This window comes from Schistosoma haematobium, chromosome 3 (genome assembly GCF_000699445.3).
Source record: "Schistosoma haematobium chromosome 3, whole genome shotgun sequence".
In the NCBI taxonomy this organism is placed as follows: Eukaryota; Metazoa; Platyhelminthes; class Trematoda; order Strigeidida; family Schistosomatidae; genus Schistosoma; species Schistosoma haematobium.
Window position 1 is genome coordinate 26,853,061 of NC_067198.1, and position 19,363 is coordinate 26,872,423.

The 19,363-nt window shown below is 30.4% G+C and overlaps 1 protein-coding gene across 1 annotated transcript in view; it reads right to left on the reverse strand.

Moving 5' to 3' along the window:
• Positions 1-1,743: 1,743 nt before the first annotated feature.
• CDH24_3 (Cdh24p) overlaps positions 1,744-19,363 on the reverse strand; it is a 55,265-nt gene continuing 37,645 nt past the window's right edge. The window contains exon 5 of the mRNA XM_051219007.1: positions 1,744-2,706. Coding sequence (XP_051069449.1) covers positions 2,410-2,706 — 297 coding nt within the window. The 3' untranslated portion in view covers positions 1,744-2,409. The remainder of the gene's footprint in view (positions 2,707-19,363) is intronic.

The window sequence follows — 19,363 nt, forward strand, 5'->3', positions numbered from 1 at the left end:
CAAATTTTGTGGATGACTGATTTTTCAAAATCTTACAGTAATTCACTCTTCAGTGGTTTAGAAATAACTGATCTAACACATAGTCAACAAATATTTAAAAACTAAGATATTTTGTAAGCAGCATTATTGTAGTGAACGTTTACTAACATAGTTTAATCCATCGATTAGTTGTTAGTGTCTGTCTTTATCCCGGATCAAACAGTATTCACATAACGAGAAACGCCTCAGTTCTATTATGGAAGTGATGTCAATAATTTTAAGAGAAAGTATTTTTCTAGGCATACGGTGTAAATCAATATTCTATTCTTAGTGTTGGATATTCAACAGTATGATTTGACGTTCAGTGTAATGATTACGAATGAAAACTAATTATTGAAACGGATTTGCAAAACAAATCGACATATGAAAGCGTTCATTTCAGTTATATAAATCGTGGAATTCACAGTTTTATCTCAAGTTTTGTTTAATTGTTCAATAGTAGCAAATCTCTATACTTCCTCCAATTCGCAGTAATTCAGTGAATATCAGAATCATGCAAAACTGAAAAATGTACAAGCTTAATCTATTTTCAAATTGTACGGAGGTTATTGTTTTTGGAAATATCATAATGTCGTGTGCATTAACTTGAAACATTCAATTGTCTACGTTTGGGTAACAGTTCTTCTGTGACTTAATAAATTTCGTTCCATGTGTTTAGTCGATACCCTCATTCATTTAACTGTCATGATGTTAAAATTTTACCATTGTTTGGTGTTCTTCAAGACCTAATATAAGGTATTTCTAAGAACATATTAAGTTCTAAGACTGACATTTTTTGAGGCGAACCATCGATGTCTTACTAAAAACCAATCTTTTTTACCATGCTTTTTTCGTATAATTGCGTAAACAACTACCGCTTATTCAATCGAATCCCCAAAAGGTAAAATGTATGGTCAGTACACCTGATGTTTCTAAAATAAATCTTGATGATTTTCTTTATAGGTGAAGAAATAAGTATGTTTTCAAAGTCTTCTAACTGTTCCTATGCTATACTAGAGTTCTAATATATGTTTACACCATACAAGATCTAACCGTAAAAGAAGATTTTAACCCTGAATTGTGGTATTTCTAGCTCATAAATTAACCATTTTATACTTTAAAGTTTAATAATATGACAGAAATTAGCATTTACTGACATTTTGAAATCTCCAGATATTTCATTCAATCAGGCAAGTTAGTTCATATGAGATACAAGTAAACCAGATGTAACAGGAAATCAATTCTGTTTATTAAGATTGATAACCCATTGCTTCATTTCTTTCAACAATCTAGTTTTTAATAATTTGAGTAGTCAAACACAGAATAGTGTCCTAATATTATTGCTCTAAACAAGAAATATATGCGTCTTGGATTAGACTACATGTGTGATTAAGAGTGTGCCATGGCGAAGAATAGCACAAAATATCAATCATGTATATAATGATTTTCGATGGTTTGACAAACGATGAAGGTTGCGGTAACAAAGTACCATAAAATACATATGTCCTTTAAAAAAGTTCCATCTATTCAACAACTCAAAATAACTAGTTTATCAGTCCAGAAGTATGGTTTAAGAGCTCTGAACGTATTCATCTTAAACATTATTATACATATAATTTGTTCTCCTATTTTCAGGTTTAATAATTAGCAGTATCACCAAATATCTTTTGATAGAGAATCCATTAGTTCAAAAAATAAATAACTAGAACGATAAGAGAACCAACATCTGGGATCAAGCTTTTTTGTATACATTATAAAATAGGTCTTACAAAAGAAAGGATACGTTTTTACTATAAACATGAATGAAGCAACAAAAAAAAAAGAAATTATCGTTTCATTTCTCTTTAGTAATTAAAATGTAACAGAAATGCAACTCAATATATTTCGATTAATATAACGAATTAATTAACAGGCTGCATAATGAAGAGTGTTTCACCATCAGTATTGTATCATACTCTCACATTTATAGTATGTTTCACTTGTCAGTAAATACAATTTATGAATAATGATAGTGAATGAAAAAAATGTTCATGAATGAATAGTTCAATTTAGAATCATTTACAGAATAAATAAAGTATTAATTATTCTCTTCTAATATCATGTATATTATCCCTTTTTTATTATTGTAACTCATAGGTCTTGTTGATTTGTTTGTTTTTATAGATCAATTAATAATATTTTTAAATCGATTTTATGAACAATGAACAAATATAATGACAACCGAGAAGTGTAGATAATTACTATTTACAAAATCAAACAGTACAAATTGTTAATTGTACGGAGTTAAGTGTTAAATATTCTATTGGCTTTGTGATATAAATTTGTTGATGTTTTAGATTTATTTATATTTCAGACATTTTTATTGTATGTAGTAAGTGATCAATAAAATGTTCAATGCATATACTTTACGGTGTACTCAGGTGTAGTAGTAGCTATAGAGGTGGTGATCGCTAAGCTATTGGAATTATTATTATTATTTACGTTACTACAGTCGATTTCTTTAACACTAGATAATGGAGTATATACATGAACTAAAGATAAATTGACTGGTTGTTTGTCATAAATATCATTCATTGCACTATTTAACCAAATCGATTGTGTTATAGGAATAAAAGACATAGTTGTTGTTTCAAGACTGTCACCATTTCCACTATCTTGACCAAGCGATGTGAGACTATTTCGTTTTGACTAAAATCAGAATAAAAAAGAAACAAAGAAAAATATCTATGTATCAAATTCACTTTAGTGTTATAATACTATAATAATGTTAAAAAGGTTTACATGTAAACAAAATACAAAGCCATATTTACTAAATGGCAAAGTGGGAATTTTCACTATATTGAAATCCATATTTATGTTATATCCCGATGAGAACAATGAATGGTAACTTTTGGGACTCAAATATGGAACAATACTATACTTATAATTTTATCGTATAATTGATAAATAACTGTAGTGCCAGTCATTATTTTAAGCCCATATACCTTATTCTAGTTTTTGGACGAAGCATTCTATTCATTCTACTTGAGTCATATTTTGACCTTGTCAATTATTCGCTTGTCAGTCTTGACTGTTTTTATATGAGCGTATATGTGTGTACACTTCATATCCCATGACTCATCACATGTCTGTAGCTTTATTTTGTCTGACTATAAATATTGAGTAACGCTTGACTAAAATGGAGTTGGCTTCCCAGCCATCTTCCCTGCGTGTCATTTTGGTTTGCTCTGTTTCAATCGCTTCATATACAAAATATATGTATTCTCAAGTCAATTCTCGTTATTCGACTTATTTAATTCCGTTATTGGATAACGCGATTTAAGTCGACGATGATATACGAGAATAGGCGATAACAAACATTTATACGATCTAAATAGGAATCAGATCACGGGCCACTAAATAACTAAACTATTCATATTCGTATTCCTTTAATCATAAGCTTTATTCTGATTTATGAACTGTTATTATGCGATTTACCATTCTTGAATTATGCCCAATTACTACCAAGTACTATCTCCCACATTCACAGCCACATTTGGCCAAATCCTGTACAAATGTTGTTTCCCATTTTATGATACGATGTGGTCTTTCTGGTTTGTATATAAACCTAGTATATTTGAAATAAATGATTGATATTGCAGAGGTTGTAATTGGTGTTCTGGAGTTAACAGGCTGGCTGAGCTAGTTTGTAAGCAGGACGGATAAGGACTGTAGACTGCTCGTAGTTGTTTTCTGCGTCATTGGTCCGATTGATAATTCATTGTTCTTTAATTGGTGGTATCATTATATTGTACATTATCAGGGAATACAGGCCACAAGTTATGTCAATTTCAGTCATTTTTTGAAGATAAAATTAAGATATCTGATTCTTATTGATAACATCTTAAAAACATTGTGAAATACTCTGGCAATCAAATGATAACAGGTCTTGTCTGTGTATTACTGAGTAGTAACAGACTAGAAGAAAACAACTATTGAGGATTTAAACTAAGTTAATTAGATAAAATAATGATAAGTGAGATAATTACAAAATCAATCCATCATATCTATGTGGGTAATATGTTTTAAGACATGAATCCTCTACAGTAGTCTACAATTTACAATTCAGTTTCTTATGTAGTCATATATGGATAAGAATAATATAGATTAGGCAAATTTACAATACAGATTGGTTATGTCGAGAAATGAATAGACATTTTATAATGACAGCATATTGTTCAATTTATAAAGTGGTTTTGATTATTTAAATTATAATATCATTAATACCTATGATACTATCGTAGGATATTTGCTTGTGTTTATTGAGTTTTTAATTCGTTAAACATGTAATATCAATTAAATAATTTTCATTAACAATTACTTGTTGTAACATAAGTTGTAACCATAGTCATTTGTTATTATATTGATTGTAAAAGTGAGTACGATGCAAAGAGACAATTGATTATGCCTTGTACTTTCAATAGAATAAAATCAATAGTTAAATACGTAAATATTTTAGTTACTGAAAAACAGTTAGAATCATTGAATGAGTCAAAGATAATAAAATGAAAAGACTAGATGGAATAAAATTGAGAAAGTTGAAACATAAATCATTTTGAAGTGGATGACCAACATAATAATAATTAATGATAGTAATACATACATAATAAAAAGAAAAAAAAGAATAAACTAAAAGTACAATACGATTTACTATTCTGTGTGGTAATGCATAGTTCCGGATTAGGCTTCAATTTGTAATCAATATTTCAATTCATTTTTTCTATATAACTCAGTAACATGAAAAAACTCGTGTTTGACTGAACGGTATGTTGGAAGGATATTGAAATTTATTTGATTATAATCACTGGTACCAGAACACTCTACTGTATTTTAATTATTTAGTAACATACTAGATATAAATAGGTAAGAAATCACATACACGTTAGCTGTTAATTGCTTGACAAAGAGAATGATGTTATCAATTTATTATTTCCTTATGGAAGTATTCACACAAAAAAAAAGATATTCTCATTATTTTAATACAAATAATTACACATTGTTTATATAAAGTAAGAAATTGGAATTGATTAAATGTCAATTTCTATGGAATCTACTGATTAGGATGTGTTTAAATATTGTTTAGATCTCAATTAATTACTATGCACAATTTTAAACTGTCGGGAATTATAAAATTATGTAATATAAGATTTTAAGTCCATCTGTTTGGGTTAATTTACAAAATTTTCTATGTCGTCGTATCGTTGTAATTATTGTACATCTAATTTTTAATATATTGATTGAAATTAAGCATATATACCATTGGATCTCGACTTAACCATCTAAAGGATAAGGATTTGTGCTCAAAACGGAAGGCTCAGGGTTCGACTCCCAGCTACGATTTCGTGAGTACCTACAGCTAAGGAGTCCAATGCTAGGACAAAACGGCTATTTAGCTTTTCCATGTTTTTAGTAGTATTTTTTAGCTTAGATCAGTTAGTTATCTTAATGAAAATATTTAAAGCTTCCTAATTATGGCTATTACTTTTGTTATTCTCTATTGTAACTTGATACTGTTTAGGAATATGTTTTTATGTACTGTTTTTAGCTTTAAGCTATTCTTAAATTATAACCAATGATGGATGGTTGCTAGCAGTGGAATCCAAGGCGCGAGTTCCGTCCTATTTAGGACTCGTCAGCCGGATGTACCTGTATCCTAGTGTTGATGTTTACTCCACCACTCGAATCCAGTACTGTTCGCTTCAAACACCATCGAGTTATCCACTTAGCTACTGAGTTCTGATAGACACTAGCTTATGTAATGGGATGAAGAGTGAATTTATTTATTTGCTGAAAAATTATTATTACCTTTGTTTTTACTATTCATTTCTCAACATAAATATATAACTTGATTAATTTTCATGTGTTACATATTTACCTTCACGTGTACCTACTTTTGTGTTTAAAACTGTATTTCGTTAAAAATTTTACCTACCAATATACAGGAAGTAATAATGCGTTTCCAACATAATTCCTGACAAGTGAAAAACAACCTGGTTGTCATTAATCGTGAGGAAACATGGAAAAATACTACTCATCACACTGTGCTGAAGTATTTGTGATAAATAAAATTAGCTGAAATTATTTCACAATAGTATATAGATACGTAATATGCTATAACAATTTGATTGGCATATAGGATGAGAGTAGTATTAAAAAACCGCTTACATTCATGTATCACGTTTATGATTAAATTACGCATTAAATAATAGTTGTCATTTAACAATAGTTCAAATATCCTGTTATCTATCACTTTAAAAAAAAGATTTATTGTATTATATAGAATACAATGGAATATATCCGATTAATCATTGATTACTTAGTCAATTATAAGAGATGAATCACATGAGTACCTGAAATTTGTCATTCATTGAAAACTTCATAGCTATTCACAGTTTTAATTTAATACTTGACCATACTCTTCAAGAATATCGTATAATTGGTAAGTTTCGATAAAGCTGACATTACAAAACGAAATATAATTTTAAAACAAAAGCACAATGAATAGACCCATGTCATAAAGGGAGAGCAACCTTTACTGATAAATATGCATACGACCTTCAATAATTAAGTCTATTCAATGTTCTGCATAGATTAACCTACATGAAACTTTGTTCTTATTCATGATCACAAAAATCTGGAGTAAAAACATGATTTATTACATTTGACAAAGTTCGCTGTAGAGTAATAATCACAATGAAATTGTTGTAACTGTATTTGGATGTGAGAAGTTAAAATACAGACAATTAAAAGCTTGTAAATGAAGGATAAGCAGCGACTGATCAATTTAGTACATATATCTCTTTTATGTATTTGATGATGTTGATGTTCAGATAGTGAAAACTTTACATTTAAACCATCCTCTCAGAGAAAACAATGCTTCCGACAAAGTTATCCTAAGTCACAAATATTCCACTTCATCTCACAAATGATCATCTCGTTAAAGATTTTAAACAACAAGTAAACTTTATAGATTTTTCTGACGACTCATAAGTTTACGTTCAACCATGGATTATATCGATTCTAAATTACAATTGATATTTTGAGTTGAAATTGTTTGATATTTTACCAGAATTTTTTCTCTTTTCTCCTTTTCTCTTTACTTCATTTATCTCTTTATTATGCCATCTATCTTTGGTGTGTTGGGCATAGGCTACCAAGATTAAATTTCATGCTACATAAGTAATATTTCAGTTAATTCGATACAAAGTTATTAGTCAATTTGATAATTACACATTGTACATCAAATTAACATTTTTCTTTTAAAAGTTGCCTATTTAGTAAATTAGTCAAGCTATTATTTGTTCACTTATTTGTGATGTATACTTATCATAAGACTTAATCAAATTTAAATAATTCTCTATAGATAAAACAGAAGCATCATATTAACAGGAGAAAATGGTAATTTTTTCATTAAAATCATGAACCGATTGATGTTAGACCACCATTGAAAAGTCGGGAGCACTGGACGGCCGTTTCTTCTTATTGTGGGACCCCTCAGCAGTGTGCATCCACGATCCCGCTCACGGGATTCGAACCCAGGGCCTTCAGTCTGGCGCGCGAACGCCCAACCTACTGGACCACTGAACCGGCATCCAATGGTGTTAATATCTAACCTCAAACAATCCACGAAATTGCGTGACCATCTTCCATTGTGCTGAGGTAGATACCTGTCTCTACCCACGAGCGGGATCGTAGATGCGCACTGCTGAGGAGTCTTACAACAGGACGAAACGGCCGCCCAGTGCTTCCAAGTTTTCAATGGTGGTCTAACATCAATCAGTTCATGATCTCAATAAAAAACTTAATAATCTCCACAACCCCTACACTGAAAAGGATAATCATTCAACTAAATAATGAACAAATCAAATAAAAACACAGTAACAAATAACAATAAAATAATTTTACAAATACCTTTCATTTTAAATAAATTATCTCAAATAATTAATTGTTATAAGAATTTAAAATTTGGTAATAATCTATAGAATGATACAGCAAGAACCTGGAAAGTTAAGATGAAAATGTTGTTGTTCAATTGTCAATTAATATTGTTCAGTCATAACAAGACTTTTAATTCTTACTAGAAAATTTATTGAGAAAGATTAAAATCTTAAGTTAAATTAAGAAAGTTAATAATAAATTTTAAGTCAATAATGTAAACCTACTATTCATAAGTTAACAAAGAAGTTACAAATGTTACATTTCATTAGTTATAAAAATGTTAATCGACGAATAATCAATGTTTATCAGAGTTAATTAGTTTAAATAAAGAGATACACAAATTGAAAATAGGATAGAAACATACTAAAGTTAGAGAATATTTTTAAAGGGTTCCAGATTGACTGAAGTTAAAAGTACAGATCAATGGACTCTGATCAAGCAGCTGAATGCTGTAATGTCGATTACAGTACCTAAATATCTTAGGTTCCACTCCTTGTATGTTAATTAAAATACACTATTAACAAATATCAAGTTTAACGGAAATAGTCACTCATTATAGCTTAGTTTACAATAGCTTATTGAAAGTGTCTGAAAGTTCCGAATTGAGTGATTTTACCAGTAGTATACTGATACTGAGTTCACTTTATAAATCATTGTACAGTGTAGTTTGTGAAAAAAGTAACTTAAAACTCATTCTCTCATTCTAATATTTATAGCAGACGTTTTAAAACAACTAGTGTTTGTTTCTAATAACGTGCCCTCTTTCTCTTCAGTTCAATGCTAATAATGATGATTATTATCAAAAGAATAGAGCTATAACAATCAATCTAGCATCCATCATTGGTAATAGTCGGCATTAGTATATGTGATTTTCTGTTATATTCAATTGTTAAAAAGGTAGTTGTGGTGAACAGGCTGCACGCCTCGGTATACATTCTGTTTAATCATTTATACTGTCTATGATTTTATACTACAATTATTATGCAATCTACGCAATTAGATGTTTATATAGACCAATTATCAAATATTGTTTTGCCTAACAAGTTGTTTCCTTTATATAACACTTAAAAACATTTAACCATCTGTTATATATAATTTTGAGGCTTATTTGCTAAAATGTCATTTTAAATAGACTTCCTCTCAAGGTTTACGTTGATTGTGACTCATCAGCAAAGCATATCTGCAATTTTCAGTAAATGAATTTTCTCTCATTTATTCAAACTGAAGTCATCTCGTACGACACTCAAAATTACAGAGCCATTTGTTAATATAACTAAACTTATCAACTAATATATAGCTACATGAAAGGTAACAAAATACATTGAATTCATAGTATTCTGTAAACATTATTAGTTCCTGTGCTGTTCAGATTGTTGAAATGAACAAAAATGTATGAAATAAATGAATTAAGATCAGTTTTTCTATAATTTTTCTCATTGAAAATGATGAAATTGTTGAATATTCTCTTAAAACCTATTGAATACAAATAATTTTGGAATTCCTCTGAAATTAGAAAGAAATTACTTCTGTTTTATTTGTAGTATATAAATATGTGTGCATAAAGCGAAAATTCCAGATGACCATTTAAATTTATGAGGAATATCTGTATACATGAACATAATACATATTGTGAATACATTTATCATAGACGTATGTAATTCTCTTTGACTTCATCTTTAATTTCTTACACGTTAAACACAGTATTTTATTGTGTGTTGTAAGCATTAAATTGTGAAATGTTACATAATTCCCTATTTTGATATCAGAGTAAATGATGCCAAAAATTACATCATAACAGCTAAATAGATTAGTTTTATTTTCGTAAATTTAAAGCAGGTTGTAGCGATCGATTAGATATTTGTGAATGTAAATGTTAGTTTTTTTGTTTTGTTTGAATACTGAAGTCATAAGTAAGTTTGTTCAACCATGAACAAAAAAACTATCAGTATAGGGGTTGTGGAGATTGTTAAGTTTTTGATTGAAATCATGAGTCAATTGAAGCAATGGAAGATGGTTGCGCAATTTCGTGGATTGGTTGAGGTTAGACATTAACACTGTTGGATGCCGGCTCAGTGGTCTAGTTGGTTAAACACCTGGCGCGAGACTGATAGGTCTTGGGTTTGAATCTCGCGGGGTGCGGGATCGTGGATGCGCACTGCTCAGGAGTCCCATACTAGGACGAAACGGCCGTCCAGTGCTTCCAGGTTTATCATGGTGGTCTAGCTTCAATTGACTCATGATTTCAATCAAAAACAAAAAAAGTAGACATAACAAATAACTTGTAGTTTAAAAGTTTCTGTTAAAGAATGGTTTTATTTTATTTCAAGTAAGATGAATGAGTTGATATTTTGTCTAGTTGTTATTTTGTAATTTTATAATTATAAGAGTATTTGTAATTATATTAGATAATATCAAATGCAGAAATGCTACTGTTAAACAAACATGATTAAAAGTAAAATGCAATGTCATTATACTAGTGATAAAACAGAATAAATTTAATGTAACATTCATTTAGATATAGGGAATTAGCTCAGAGGTCATGAAACGTTAATTTGAATCCTTGAATATTGGAATCACATATATTAGTTCAATAGTATTCTTATATATTCAAAACGTATTGTTTGTCTTTTGTCTATTAAGGTTAGTGAGTCATGAATATAAAGGTAATTGAATAGTATACAATAGATTTTATTTGTAAGTTAATTTTTTCAGACCAATTTAGTTTTGAGATTCAGTCTTGTCTGAAATTGAATCTAGTTTAAAAACCATTTTGAAACCAGAGAGAATTAAACAGTTGTTGCTTCTTGGCGTTTCGTACGCTTTATAGTTCAAGCTAACCATGCTTAAAATTAACCTAAGAAATTACAAAATCATTTTATTTTTGATAGGATTCGCTAATATTAAAATTCAGAGGGATACTATCACTCATATTGCATAACATATGTATTATACCGTAAATTAATCAGAGTTTAGAATGTGAGCAACTAGCTCAAAGACACTGCAGTCATCATAAGACATAAGATTAATAGGTTCAATCCTTTATGCACCATCGCAAAGCCAAAAAGAAGCACAAGAATAGTGCTTCATTTGTTTTGACTGATTCTCTAGTTTCCGTCAGTCAGGTTTATAGTATATAGTGCATCTAATCAACATTACTTTGAGTTACAAGCTAATTGGATTATTATTTTTTTAAATTTTCGTGATTTTCAGTCTATTGCGGCTCAGAAACGTTACTATGCTAATTGTCACCAAAATGATCGTCCCTCTTATGCTTCATCAGAAGTTTAGTCTTGACTAGTAATTAATAGAATTTATAGAACTTTTGCACATTTGTCTAAGTACCTCTATAAGAATTCAATATTCTTATTGATTGAATGGGTTTTTTTTAGAGTAGTTAAAGCGACAAACAGATTTCATGAATGAACGACATTACTTGGCAAGTTACTAAAAACTCTCAAACACTTGCAGCCGACACTGTCATAGTGCGGAGCTCGTCAGCAGAGTAATTTCTTTGGTATAGATCAATAAGTAATACACTGTAACTAATTATATCTATTAACTGCAACACAATTGTGTGATGTGCTTTAAATACAAATGGACATAATAAGAATTTTATGTCATTTTATCTTCACTAAATTCATATATGTATGAAACGATAGTGCTTCAACAAATGATGAACATCAATAATAAAATCACCTTACCACAAAAATATTTTTACAATTAACAATTGATCAAGGTTGTTCACCAAAATTATTTGGAGTAAAAAGTGACAAGAGGATTTTAGTTATTTGCAAATTATCAAGATACACATAACTGACACCGTTGTTATAAATGAATTACATTTTAACATTCTTTAAGTTTTCATGCTTACGTTCTATGACCAACGAAGATATATCTAAATATTTGAATAAAGACAAATTGTTTGGTATATAATCTATGGTATTATAATGTAATTTATAGTTAACTTCGAGGAAGTTATTTTGACTAATTCACTCAGTAGCTTGGTTCCAATCGTTACGTACTCTTGAAGATTTAAACTGATAAAATACCATTTTTATTTATCATACTGTTATTTACAACTCAGTTTACTTCAAATATACTTTCATTATGACAAATGTAGGTCTCAATTGAGTGCTTAAAGCAAAGTTAAAAAATCCAGAAAAATAATTCTAAAAAAGTTACGATTCAATATGCAGAAACTTCTCATTACGACATCCGTAACTCCTTTTCACTAGTGAAACAAACTTATTCTAAATCATCTCTCTATATGAATTACATTACCTGTATATTTTCTAGACTCTGGAATAATCTACGACGATCTATCTGTACGATAAAATCAATCTCCTTATTTCTTCACTGCATTGATGCATAGTACTTTGAAAATGCATTGAATTTTCTAGAACCTGTAAGTGTATCTTATTGCATAAGTGATATTATATGAACTTTAAATGTCTAGCCATTATTACTAGTGAATTCCTTAAGCAAAACCACCTACCTGCTGTCACCTTACGTTAACACTGTCCTTAGCAACCTTAACTAATTTGAACAATATCTAACATCAACAGTATATCACTGTGTCACATGACACATGAATTTTGGTAGACCTGATTGACATATTTAGGTAATAATTGCTTTGTTATTCCGTGCTCTCTGTTTTACTTTTTCTAGTCGTAGATAATTGTCATTAATTCGATCTGGCACAGGAAACGACTTTAATTACACCGTTCATAAATCAACAGGCTGTCCACTTAAGAAGGAATAAAAGTTCCCGGCTGATACATTGGATATCTGTGATACATGTACTACCTAAACAGTTAATGAACTAGTATACCTAAAACTATTTTCTACATTATGTTTGTTCCCTACAACTAATGTTACTATTTATATCAAATTGATCATGCCTGTAAACTGGCCTGAATTCTGTAATTATTATTTTCAGAATATATATTATATTATAAATTCACTTGGTGTTGTTTTACTTGTACCTTCCCATTGTTAATTAGGACTGCGATTGATCAGTCTCTTGTTGGCATATGTGCATCCTGTGCGGATTGCCTCGATATATATTATATTATATTTAATTGTGATAAAGTTACTGTAAGTAGATTATTGTATGTAGTTTTAATGAACTACTAGTTGTAAATTTTACAGGATAACTAGCAAGATCTTATAAAATTCTACAATTTGCAGCATTCAGGTTGCCAGTAATCAAACATTTATCTAAATTCCAAACACCCGCAATCTACTGACCGACAGCATTTTATATCATATAAATATGAAAAAATTCCTGTGTACTTTGTAAAAACTTAGTTGCTTTGTCTGAACATAGTTTGTTTGTCTCTGTCGGTATTTTGCTAAGGGTTTCTAAACCTATTTCATAATTACACAAAGACAATCTAGCATATAATTGAATATCTTTGCAATAAAGTAAATAACTGAATAAAATGTTACTTTTTTAGAATAAAAATACTCTGGTTACTCAATAGAAATAAATAATTTGGTTTGTTCAGATTTATAACAGTAGTGACATACTTTTATAATATTGGTTAGATAAACAAATGAATTCTCGAAGTTCTTCTATTATTAGAAGTTCCCCGAAATCGCAAAAGAATAGTTAAATTATGTTGGTAATGTGACAGACTGTTAGAATGATCAGGAAAACTATGTTGAAATACAATCTTAGCTTCCAGTTAAATTTTAACTACAGATTTACATACTTAACCTGTTTGTTTACCTTGATAAAACAAAGTAAAATGTATTTTATAAATATTGTATAAAATTTTAGCCTCTTCAATAACAAATCCGCTAATTCTGAAATTCAAATATTCTTGATTACAGTACTGTTAAATATGTATTATAACGATATAGATCTATCTCTGAAATAAACAAGGTAATTCTAAGCGTAGTACATTGAGATACGATTAAATAAAACAAAAAAAGTAGCATATATTCATCATTCTAATTACTTAGAATGTCGATGTAAATGAAAATTTCATCTTTTTCTACAACAGAAGCTTATTCTATGATTATCGTAGTATTTTTTTAAAAAACATAAGTCCCCAAAATGTATATGTGTTCACATGGTAACCAATGTAAAATTGAAAAAACAAAAAGCTGACGATAAGAGTTTATTGACATTAACTTCAAGTATAGTAATTTATTTGACTCTTATTGGCAACTAATAAAATGTCATTTATCTAATGGTATGTTTTAAATCACGACTAACAAATTTCTAAGAAACAGTGAACATTTTCAATGATTCCTCATAAGATATATTATTAAAACTCCATGAGTTTAAATTGAAAGTACTAAATTGTCATAGTAAAAAACAATATTACCTTGTAAGAATATTAAAAAAAAGGATATTAAATTATTTAGATTGATGTGAAAGATTATTTAGCTAGCAACTATTGGATATCGATTGTCACTAAATCAATATGTATTTTAACTGAAACATTATTCTTTAAGGCTTAAATAATAATTAAACTTTAGATTTTTTAAAATTACTAATATTTTCTTTATAATGAATGATGTATAATAAAAATCAATAAAAGTAATAAAGATGGTTAGTTACCAGATTAATTTTACTGTGAAATAAAGAATAAATAATGTTTACTTCTAAATTTTGTTTGGAGTATTTTTATTTTAAAAAAAAGAAAAAAAGAAAAAACAAACTATGTCGTGTTTATCAAAAGAAAAAAACTCACTTGGTATTGTTTGGCTTGTATCTTCCGATTGAGGTTTAAGACTGCAATCAATCAGTCTATTATTGGTATATATGCATACTGTGCGTATGCCTCGATATTGCCTTAATTCACAAGCTATTTGTTAGCAATGATGGATAATGGCTAGCAGTGGAATCCAGGATGCACGTTTCGATACAAGCCAAACAATACCAAGTGAATTTAAATTCACCCTATTGCACAAGCAAGTGGCTATCAGGATTCAGTAGCTGAGTGAATAACACGATGGCGTTTGGAGCGCATGGTACTGGGTTCGAGTCGCAGAGTAAACAAAAACTCTGAGATGCAGGTACATCCAGCTGACGAGTCCCAAATAGGACGAAACGCGCGTCCTGGATTTCACTGTTAGCCACTATCCATCATTGCTTACAAAAAGAAAAAGCTGTTTCGTTTAGATAATTTAATCAGAATTGACTAAAATTAAGTTACTAAAGTGAATAAATATATTTGATTTAATGTTTACGTGTCAATAAAATATAATTAAATTTGTATCAAATGTTTAAATGAATAAATTCAATACAATTTTTTTTCACCTTCACAGATTAAGTCATTTTAAATATCAATAGTTGAAATCATGGATCAATTGAAGCTAGACCACCATGGAAAACCTGGAAGCATTGGACGACCGTTTCGTCCTAGTACGGTACTCCTCGACAGTGCGCATCCACGATGCCGGCCCCCCGCAAAATTCGAACCTAGGACCTATCAGTCTCGCGCGTGAGCGCTTAACCATTAGACCACTGAGCCGGCATCCAACAGTGTTGGTGTCTAACTTCAAACAATCCACGAAATTGCGCCACTATACACCATTGTCTTCAGTGAGCTGATATCTCACAAAAGACCTGGTTGAAGTCAGATACTAGTGAGCAGATGGTTATTATCAGAAAGGGTTTTACGGAGATTTTTAGAAATTTCAATAGTTGAAATCATGAGTCAATTGAAACTAGACCACCATTTTCATTCACAAGAAAATGAAACGATATTTAAATGGTCTGTTTATACAGTTTATTGAATACAATCAAGAGATAGTTTTAATTATGCTATTAACAAAAGATGTGACTAACTAATTTAACCATGTTGAATATGAGTGGTGATCCTATAGTATCTTATCAAATATTTATCATCCCCTTTACTCATATCTTCCTCCTTGTATATCTTCTGGTAGAATGAGACGCAACTACATCAAAATCTATGCATGGGAGCAAAAGTATAAAAGTTCTATAATACCTTACCTAGCAAATATACTCTGTGAAGAACAGGTTGTTAGAGATAACCTAGTCAATAACCTGTATTCTTAAACATGTCTCTAATTTGGAAAGTTGTACAGCTTCAGATTTTTTATTTTTAAAGATTTTTTTCAACTTTTTCCTTTCTTTTTTTGTTTTTTTTATGCAAAAGAAATTTGTTGAAATACTTTGTGTTGAAAATTCTATATTGCACCAAAATATACTATTGGATAAAGCCATCAATAATAATAATAATGATAATTTACTCAAGCAAGAATTGTAAGTAACTGGATTCAAACGCAATAGACAGAGAATAATATGCTAACCTAGAGGTTTGGTAGTTTAAGAAGTTGTAGATAAGGCCTGTTAATTAGTTTCATACTAGGATGAAACAAACATCTAATATTTCTTAGTCAGCCGATGATTTAAAACTTTGAAATGTATATCAGTTTAATTTTAGGTAATGGTTACATGAAAATTGAAATATCAGAATTGTCAACATAAACTATTAGAGATATCGAATCTTTTCTTTTGCAAAAGAAGCTTAATCATCGTTCAATTTTGATACGTTCAAAAGTTTTGTCCTATTAATCTAGGAAAAGACGAACTATTGAGTATCTGAAAATGAGTATTCCTTATGAGTTGTAGATGACCCAAATGGAAGATAGAATTTGTCTGTTAAGTTTCTGTAAGTCGATGAAAACAAACATAATGTACTATCAAAGAACGAAACGCAAGATAATCTAGTGACTCGACTAATCTGTGAAATGTTCAGTAGTAATTAAGTAGTAAGAAATACTAAAGATTCTAGAGCCCTTTTATCGTATTCTTTCTCATTAATCAAACTATTTCCTATTCCTATTCACCGTGGACCTTAAATATTGTTCTACTATTTGTATTTCATCTTTATTACGTTTTTAATCAATTCTTTTATATCTTGACTTTAAGTACTCGTATATATCTATAATTTGATTGTTTACATAGTCGTCTTCTACTATTGCCTAATGCTTAAAGATTATGTAGATAAATATATTTTTTTACTTCATATATATTTTCTAATTGGGAATATTTACTGATTTTATTAATCTGTTTCTGTTATTCTTATCAGTGTCACTGTAACTTTAATCTTGCCACGAATCTGATCATGATTAATTGTTTAATCTTTATCACTGAGAAAATTATCTAGAGTGGCCTAATATTTTCCATATATGAGTATAGAAATAAATGTTTATCCAAATCGAACATCATGAAAATCTAATTATAAACAATATTTTTAGGGGATATGTTTTACTGCATATGTGATCCAGTGATATCCAATCGACTTGAAGTATCATTCATGTCGAATACCACTTAAAAATATTTTTTAAATATACGATATATTCTAATTTGCATCCGATTTTCAGGGAGTTTGTATTGTTCAAGGTGTGTCATCTGTACTTCAGCAATTTCTGTTTTGCTTCCTGAAGTGAGCTTTTTCATCAGAATATTCCTGTTAACATGAAAAAAAGATCAAGTAAATCGACCTGTATAGGAAAGTGAGAATCCACATCCAGAGATTTAGCGAACAGGGTAATAGGAAGAACAAATATTTCTTTTCATTTAGTTTTCATCATGGTTCTACAGTAATATATATTTATGACTAAGTCATTAAAAAAAAGGGATGAGGTAATTACTATAACTGAAGTAATTATTAGTAAGAGTTAAAAGGTCCAAGGAATTGCGTGATAATTAACAAGATGGGTTGATAACCAATAACTCTACCGATAGTTACGCAAAAATAGACGATTACTAGGGCCCGAAATGTTAGAAAGATCATAGAAATCAAAGCTCTCTTTCAAGTCACGCTGTTACTACTTTCGTCGATGGCCAAGGTAGAGGGAAGGTTCGTAACAAGTTCCTTTGACTACAAAGGTTGATGAATATGAATTATGATAGTTTTAGTGGTATATATATATAAGACTAACTCGCAAACGGTGCGGTGTGATGCAAGACAATGGATTAATCGCAGTGTGCCAGTCAGTTGAGCGAGATTAGAACTTTTAATTAACCTTAACAATTCTTTATTGTGCAAGGCGGGATGGTATTCGACCGTACAAAGGCAGGCTCTTCTCACTGTTTGCTCTATGAAGATGTGTCCACTGATGTAATTGAAATTATAAACAACGGATAAAGGGATTATGCAAATAATTTCGTCTAAAAGAAATTTTATTTTGTCTAATTCTCCTTATTTTTATTTAGTGACAAGCAAACATAGAATTGGCGAATCCAGGCAGTCTATCTTTGTTGACAGTTGGAATTATCGAACGAATATAAAATGTCAAATTTAATTTGGGTATAGAGAACGATTTCTGTAACGTAAAGCTCACATTCAAATGGCACTAAAAACAGTGTATTGAGTTACTTATGCCTGTTACCCCTCATGAAGGAGCATAGGCCACTCACCAACATTCCCCATCCAACCCTATCCTGGGCAATCCTCCTGTTATAGCCCGAAGCCGCCAATCAGAAGCATCGAATTATCGACCAGATCAAGGACGCGTAAAACACGTGCGAGCAGCCTAGAGTTCTGATTGGTCCTGTTTTCCGCCTAGCTCAACCAGTTAAGTCCAGAACACCAATCCGAGCCTCTGCGAAATGAATCACTATATTTCAAACATACTGAGTTTATATACCAATCAAACAGACCACAAAGTACCAATAAAATATGAAACAACATTTGTACAAGAACTAGCCAGATGTGGCTGTGAATGAGGGAGGTAGTAATTAATATACTGGGTATAACTCAAGAATGGTCAAACGTGTAATAATAGTTCATGGGTCAAAATAAAGCTCCAAACAAGAAAGACATTAATATGAATAGTTTAGTTATTTATCAATTATACGACAAAAATATACGTATAGTATTGGTCCATAAATGGATCCCAAAAGTTACCATTCATTATTCTTGTCGGGACATAACACCTCCCAGTTGTTTTGCTGTCGCTATTCATTCCTTTAATTTCTGTTTCCAATTTGCGGCCCAATGTTTTATCTGACCTACCTCCTTCTCCTTCGTTTTCCTTCAAGACTCCAGGTTAGCGCTTGCTTCGTGATGCAATTTAATTTCCACAATATATCTCCTATCCACTTCCGGAGACTTTCCTTAATTTCTTCTTCGTCTAGAAGCTGGTTGATTTTCTTCCACAGTAGGCTGTTGTTGATGGTATCCGGCTAACGGACATGAAGTATCCTGCGTAGACAATTCTTTATAAATACTTGTAGTTTCTTGATTATGGTCGTCGTATTTCACTTTTAATGTTCGTACTGAAGTCCCTGACTTTGATGTTGGCTGACCGTTGTTTTAGGTTTCATTTTTTCTTCGTTTGCAGGAGTGCGTCTCTGGCTTTGCCAATCCTCACA